Raw genomic sequence first — 8,401 nt, 5'->3', positions numbered from 1 at the left:
CCTGATACTTGATCATGTGTCACTAAGTTAGTCATCCTGATACTTGATCATGTGTCACTAAGACATGATCAAGTATCAGGATGACTAAATGACTAACTTAGTGACCCTCAGTATCCTGTTCCTCATTTGAAAAGGCAAACAATGAAGCAGCCATCCTCGGTAACCAGTTTGGATCGTTACGATACAACAAGTTTTTACAAAACCTGGGGACCCTACTTAGGCTAAAAGATGTCGATCCTCAAACCAACTACATAGGAGGCTTGGATGTAGATGGAGAAGATGGAAAATATGCCTTTAGTTGGCAGGACGACGTGATGCAGGGTACGTTGTTGTTTTCATGATTTTATCTTAATGATTAGAGTATACTACAAAGCAAGTACCGACACATTAATCGTAGTTCTTGTAATCAAACCTTATAAATCACATCCTTAGTAAGTTAAATCGACACAGTTTGCGTTTTCTATGATCAAAACTGTCTTATTCTAGTAGTATTTATAAATATGTTTAGGCATTTAACAAGAACCTGTTTGTTGGATCTTTTAACATAAGTTTAACAGCATTGTTTGTATGTTACCATGGTTATCTGTTTCTCTACAGTAGTTGTGTGTCACGAGATCCCTATTGCTTTAGAAATTATATCAGGTTGTTGTTTAATTCTTCAGTTTGTAGTTTTAATATACTATGTGATGGTAAGAAAATGTATTTCTTTTTAAATTAAAACCATATAAACAGAGAGCATGACCAAACTTAGAGAGACTTGAATCATTACCTAAAACTAAAATCAAACAATCATTTTTACCTTGGTTATGAATGTTTACTTCATGTATATGAAATACGTGAGAGTTAAAAGTTTTAATTTCTTCTTGCCAAAATTAGTCAAGAAATGGATCTGTATTAGGACACAACTTGAGTTTGTTTGTTTTTGTGTTGTTTCAATCTCAAGAATGACTGCAATACTCTGTTGGAGTTTAAAGGAATTCTAGTTGAGTGCAAGATTATGTCAAAGTTTAAAAGAATTCTGGTTGAGTACAGTGTTATTTGTCAAAGTTTAAAAGGATTCTGGTTGAGTACAGGATTATTTGTCAAAGTTTAAAAGAATTCTGGTTGAGTACAGGATTATTTATCAAAGTTTAAAGGAATTCTGGTTGAGTACAGGATTATTTGTCAAAGTTTAAAATAATTTGGTTGAGTACAGTGTTATTTGTCAAAGTTTAAAAGGATTCTGGTTGAGTACAAGATTATTTGTCAAAGTTTAAAAGAATTCTAGTTGAGTACAGGATTATTTGTCAAAGTTTAAAAGAATTCTGGTTGAGTACAAGATTATGTCAAAGTTTAAAAGGATTCTGGTTGAGTACAGTGTTATTTGTCAAAGTTTAAAAGAATTCTAGTTGAGTAAAGTGTTATTTGTCAAAGTTTAAAAGAATTCTGGTTGAGTACAAGATTAATCATTAGATAAAAACTATTATCATTAATCTTGATCCTGCAACAACATATGGTGCCAATTGTAGGGATAACAAAACTTGCACAATTAACATGTTTTTTAACAACATAATTAACATGTTTTTAACAACATAATTAATGTCCATTTTTTAACAAGACTTTTAAAAATAATGTATGTTTTTTTAGCATCTGCTTGGTAGTTATTTGTAGTTCTACTTTGATGTCAAGTCTCCTGTAGAACTAGCATGTAGATTCAAATATACTAAATATGTATACATAACTTTACTATTTTGTGTGTTTTAGTAATTTTTCATGTGGCTACGTTACTACCAAATAATCCTTCAGACCCTTCCTGCAACTCCAAGAAACGACACATTGGAAACAACTATGTTACTATCGTGTATAACGAGAGTGACGAAGACTACAGTATCACAACTATCAAGGTAGGAAGTTTTAAAAAAGGCTTCATTTCATTGTTACAATGGTGGAGACAAGGAAAAGAAGTAATAATGCCATCTTACAGTTAATGTTATTCTGTGCTTTGTGAAATATGAAACATTTGGACAAGTGCCAGTTTAGGAAGATAGAAACATTTTTTATTTTATCTGCGAAACAAAAGGTCTCGCAGTAGTGGAGTTAAAATGGTGTATTTAAAGTTTTATTTGTTTTCACTAGTGTTTTATTATGTATGGCAATATTTGCTCGGTACCTTTAAGAAATCTATAAACTTGTAATAGAATGAAAATTGTGTTGTTTCAGTAGAGAAAGCGTTCGTTTATTTTTAAGCAGTTGAGGTAAAACCATTGTATAGAGCCTTTCAAATGTCACCATAAGTTGTTCTCTCTGATTTATCTTGTTTTTAAATATTGTGTATGAATAATTAATTTAATTCTAGAAGTATGCCACTCATTCTCTCTCTCTCTATACCCATTTAGGGCCAGTTTGTATATGCTTGTGTCATCATCCAACCGGGAGACTTTAACAGTAATATTGTTACAGTTAAAACTAAACAAGGTAAGAAAACTTGCCACATTTTGATCTTCATCCGATTCACAGAGTAGTTTATTGTATTGGTATAACTGTAAAGGGCTGTGAAACACGAACTGTTCATCAGGTTGCACACCCAGTTAAACTCGATCTGTGGTAGCGTCCACCCGAGTTTCATTGAAACCGGTTCAGCTCGCGACAACTTGTGACATCTGGACAACACTATTTTGTACGTATGGCTACACAAGTACAGAAGAACTTTACTTACTGGGATAACATGAAAAACAATGAATACAGTAAATAATCAAAAATCAATAGGTAAGCCTACTTTGTGACATAATAAATAATATGAAACCAAATTCAGCATACACAAGTTGGTGTTAACCAAATTCAGCATACACAAGTTGGTGTTAACCAAATTCAACATACACAAGTTGATGTTAACCAAATTCAGTATACACAAGTTGATGTTAACCAAATTCAGTATACACAAGTTGACGTTAACCAAATCACAACCCATGTGAGAAATGGACAACAAGCTACTTATGTAATACTAGTGTATAGCCTGTCAAGGATGATGGGGCAAGTACTACGACCCCCCACCCCATAATATACCCTAACCTCACATTTCATGGCTAACTGAAATAAATACACTTGCGAAATCAAGTTTGACCAACAAAGAGGCAGAAAATTACAGTGAAGTCAAACGTCAGTAAGTTCCTTTGTGAGCCAATCAAAATTAAGATCATTCATGAAATGAATTTGTGGCGTATTCATAGAATAATTATTGGTAAAATTCAGTTATATAAACAACTTCTAATATATATCGAAGCCAGTGCGTTTTGATAACACTACGTCCTAACAATGACTTTTATATCATCTTGCTTAGCGAGAAAAGTATAACCTAATAGTATAACCACCCTCCTTATGGCCCCTTTGCACCCCTATCACTAAAATCATAATAAGTAGACAGTACTCGATTCAGTCTATCTGGATAAGTGAGTTTTGGCTTTTATGATTCCTCCTATTTCAAGAAATCAAGCATGACGTGACGCACACTGGCTTTTTATAGGTTAGATCACCAAACTAGTCGTTACACTGGCTTTTTATAGGTTAGATCACACAAAACTAGTTGTTACACTGGCTTTTTATAGGTTAGATCACACAAAACTAGTTGTTACACTGGATTTTTTATAGGCTAGATCACACAAAACTAGTTGTTACACTGGCTTTTTATAGGTTAGATCACACAAAACTAGTTGTTACACTGGCTTTTTATAGGTTAGATCACACAAAACTAGTTGTTACACTGGCTTTTTATAGGTTAGATCACACAAAACTAGATGTTACACTGGCTTTTTATAGGATAGATCACAAAACTAGTTGTTACACTGGCTTTTTTATAGGTTAGATCACACAAAACTAGTTGTTACACTGGCTTTTTATATAGGTTAGATCACACAAAACTAGTTGTTACACTAGCTTTTTATAGGTTAGATCACAAAACTAGTTGTTACACTGGCTTTTTATAGGATAGATCACACAAAACTAGTCGTTACACTAACTTTTTTATAGGTTAGATCACACAAAACTAGTTGTTACACTAGCTTTTTATAGGTTAGATCACACAAAACTAGTTGTTACACTGGCTTTATTACTTCATAAGATATTTAAAATAGTGAATTTAATTTTAAAACTATATTCTCACCACATCAATTAGTTTGTAAATATTAAAAGAGAACAATATATTTCTTTACCCAAAGCTGTGACTTACATTCGTAACTCGGCAGAAAAAAAGTGTGCTTTTAAAGATACAGCACAGTGTTATGTTATCATAGACCTAACACAGTCTTGTGTTACGCTGTGTGTACACGTTGCTGGTGAGACAAATTAGTCAGAGAGAGTTTTATTAATGCAGAGTGAAATGCAGAAGGTTGAATTTGATACGAATGAGACTCACCGGTGGTGATTGTACTTATTAAGGTCATTTTTTATTATTATTATATCTTAAAAACTAACTTGTCCTTGTGGAACCAGAAGTACTTTTAAAATCATAAGTTTGATTCAGAAAAATCTTTATCGTACAAGGTGTTTCAAAACTGTATTGTATTACCTAGCTAACCATGATTCGAAACCATATTGTGTTACATACCTAAGATGCTTTTCGTAAACTATCACTGGTAAAGTTCACATTTAAAACCTTGTTTTCACTACTTTGACATGTTTATTTTTTTTCCCTGGGTATTATGTCTTTTGGGTTTTCTATAGTTAGAACTAAATAGAACACTGAATAGATTTATAAAATAACGTAGGTCCTTTTTAGATCAGTCAACAAACAATAAACCAAAGATTAGTAAACCACTGAAGGCCGTTGTTCTTAATTGTTTTACTGTAAACTGACATTATTAAACTTTTCTTTCTGACTACTGAAATTTATAACCGTGAATTTTGTGCTGATTTTTTATAATTTCAGAACTCCTGGAGATTATCGGTCACTGTGATCCTCATATTGTGTCAGACCACAGTCTGTCGATCTATGTAAGGCAGCTGGCTCTTCACGCAAATGTAAGTTTTTATGTAGAGTTAAATTATCCAACGTAACATGGTGATCACTGTGATCCTCATATTGTGTCAGACCACAGTCTGTCGATCTATGTAAGGCAGCTGGCTCTTCACGCAAATGTAAGTTTTTATGTAGAGTTAAATTATCCAACGTAACATGGTGATCACTGTGATCCTCATATTGTGTCACAAATGTAAGTTTTTATGTAGAGTTAAATTATCCAATGTAACATGGTGATCACTGTGATCCTCATATTGTGTCACAAATGTAAGTTTTTATGTAGAGTTAAATTATCCAACATAACATGGTGATCACTGTGATCCTCATATTGTGTCAGACCACAGTCTGTCGATCTATGTAAGGCAGCTGGCTCTTCACGCAAATGTAAGTTTTTATGTAGAGTTAAATTATCCAACGTAACATGGTGATCACTGTGATCCTCATATTGTGTCAGACCACAGTCTGTCGATCTATGTAAGGCAGCTGGCTCTTCACACAAATGTAAGTTTTTATGTAGAGTTAAATTATCCAACGTAACATGGTGATCACTGTGCCAGACTATGAATCCGAGGATCCCCGATTCACATTCCATTATGCCACACTCATGCTCCGTACTTTTGGTGCATTATAAGAGTGGTGGTCAAATCCCACTCCTTGATTAGAGTTAGTGGTGGGTGCTGTTGTATAACTTGCTTTCCCTCTAGTCTCTCCAAACTTAGGGATGGCTACTTCCCTCTAGCCCGTCTATTCAAACTTAGGGATGGCTACTTCCCTCTTGTCTGTCTATTCAAACTTAGAGATGACTACTTCCCTCTAGTCTGTCTATTCAAACTAAGGGATGGCTACTTCCCTCTAGTCTGTCTATTCAAACTTAGGGATGGCTACTTCCCTCTAGTCTGTCTATTCAAACTTATGGATGGCTACTTCCCTCTAGTCTGTCTATTCAAACTTAGGGATGGCTACTTCCCTCTAGTCTGTCTATTCAAACTTAGGGATGGCTACTTCCCTCTAGTCTGTCTATTCAAACTTAGGGATGGCTACTTCCCTCTAGCCCGTCTATTCAAACTTAGGGATGGCTACTTCCCTCTAGCCCATCTATTCAAACTTAGGGATGGCTACTTCCCTCTAGTCTGTATACGTTTTCACAAAGATTCTAAAATAAATTGATAATCCAGTTATCTTCTGGTGGCTTAGTGGTAAACCTGAGGGTTTATTAATCTAAATATTGGGTTTCAATACCCATAGTGGGCATAGCACAGATAGCCCATTGTGTAGCTTTGTGCTTAACAACAAATGAAAAAAAACAAAAATAAGATAGCCACTAATTTTAAACCCTTACTTTGCTAGATGGATTGTGTGTTATTTCTGTGTGTGTTAGCTTAAAAAGTGTTTAAAAACTTATTTGACCAAAGAATACGATAGAAACGTGTTTGTTTATATGCAGTACATTTCAGTTCCTTTTTTCTTTCACCAGTTATAATTAAAATAATATATTGAGAGGCTTGAATGTATGGCAAACATAAACCAATAATAGATGGATTTATATACGTCAGTGCTATGAAGAATCTTTAACAAAATAAACTAACGAGTGTCATTGGGTAACGAAAACTTCCGTCATCTCACTGTGTGGCAATATTTTTTGTTGATCCTCACCATATAGAAATTAGCTATTACAATCGATAAGACACACTCCAATTGTGAGAAGTTTGATTTAAATTATTTGTTTAACTCAATATAACCCCCTCCACCCCCACATCCTCCTTGAAAAGCAAAATCTTAAGGTTTACCAATTAAAAACTGTTGGACTAATTCATCACATATGGAGTATTAGTGGTATAGATGTTGACTGGGTTTTGACTTGGAGTATTAGTGGTATAGATGTTGACTGGGTTTTGACTTAACTGTGTGTAATGTAGATAGTTAACAAAAACCCTATAACCCTTTCGAAAGGTGGACCTTTCTTCAGCGGGGGCAAACTGTTTGTTCTTGATGAAAAAAAAAAGTCCATCTTTCAAAAGTGCATTGTTTTCATCATTTTTATCTTCAACCGATTATTTTTTTTTTAACCCTGTGTGTTTTCCTAACATCATTAACATGGATATTTATTCGTATGTATGTATGTGTCAACCGTAGATGAACTAAAATAAAGTTTGTTTTTAATACTCTGGGTTCTGTCCACAGCTGGCGTGCTCTATCTTCAAAAGTACCACATCATCGAGTGAGCCTTACATCTCCAATTGGCTGGAACGCCTAAGACAGCTCAAACGACTCAGGACGAAAATTCTGCAGGAAATTCCCGTTGACGATTCAAGCATGGACTCTTCAAACAGTAGCTCATCGTATCACTCTCACCATAAACATCCCGAAGACTTCACGGACTATACCTGAGAATAAGGGGGTGGTTTTTCTATTTCCAAAGAGTACACTGCAGTAGATTTAATAAGCTAAAATCTATTGTGTCGCATTCTGCCTGCAATGAAACTTTTCGTTATTCTTGCCATTCTCTCTTATTGCTATCCTGTTGTGGCCATGATCTGGAAAAAAAGTTAATGTGTGAAGCTGGGTGAGTTTCATGATATTCAAACACCAAGAATTATGAAGATCCTTTGTCTTCTTACTGTTGCCTGACATTTTAACCCTACTTTTATATTCCCAACCTTACAGACACTATATTGTAAAAGTTTATGCACGCGTGTCTCCTCGTGCATAGTGCTAATACCCTATTATAACAGCTTAAGAATAAATGTTTTGGTCGATTCTGTTTTTATGACATTTAGAAAAAGGAAACTTTGGAATCATTAAATACTTGCTGCCTTTTCCAAGTCTACTTAATAATATTCAATCCCATTAAATACAGAAACGTAAATTTCTCCACTATCAGAAACGTTCTGAAATTTAGATATTGACTGTTTAATGTAGTAGTTGACCTTAGATGATAATTTTTATGTAATTATTATTCGTTAGCAATGTTGCCCGAGGAAAGAAATTGCTTTGGAAGTATTTCTGTGATAAGATGATGATAGATTTTGGTAAGAAATATATTTATTGGTTATCTTGTGTGAACAGTTAATTAATACATACTTTAAGTGATTGTTGGGAAACCCGCATTTAATTTAGACCCAAATATTATTATCCAGTATTTTCCTTGCATGAGTATAGTATATTTCTTCTTTTGGTGAGTTGAACTTTCAACAGAATGATGTCTCGTGACACGTACATCAACTTTCAACAGAATGATGTCTCGTGACACGTACATTAACTGTCAACAGAATGATGTCTCGTGACACGTACATTAACTGTCAACAGAATGGTGTCTCGTGACACGTACATCAACTTTCAACAGAATGATGTCTCGTGACACGTACATCAACTTTCAACAGAATGATGTCTCGTGACACGTACATCAACTTT

General features: G+C 34.4%; 1 protein-coding gene across 1 annotated transcript; it reads left to right on the top strand.

Moving 5' to 3' along the window:
- The first annotated feature begins 121 nt into the window (after positions 1–121).
- On the top strand, positions 122–8,325 carry LOC106474248 (tuberin-like). Its single transcript, XM_013934937.2, has 5 exons — positions 122–321; positions 1,744–1,883; positions 2,376–2,454; positions 4,901–4,992; positions 7,172–8,325. The coding sequence occupies exons 1-5, from the start codon at positions 315–317 to the stop codon at positions 7,376–7,378; spliced, it is 525 nt and encodes a 174-aa protein (XP_013790391.1). The 5' UTR covers positions 122–314; the 3' UTR covers positions 7,379–8,325.
- The last annotated feature ends 76 nt before the right edge of the window (positions 8,326–8,401 follow it).

The sequence above is a fragment of the Limulus polyphemus genome, unplaced genomic scaffold, assembly GCF_000517525.1.
Source record: "Limulus polyphemus unplaced genomic scaffold, Limulus_polyphemus-2.1.2 Scaffold6991, whole genome shotgun sequence".
Classification (NCBI taxonomy): domain Eukaryota; kingdom Metazoa; phylum Arthropoda; class Merostomata; order Xiphosura; family Limulidae; genus Limulus; species Limulus polyphemus.
Note: the sequence above shows the minus strand (reverse complement) of the source record. Positions and strands in the feature narration are given on the sequence as shown.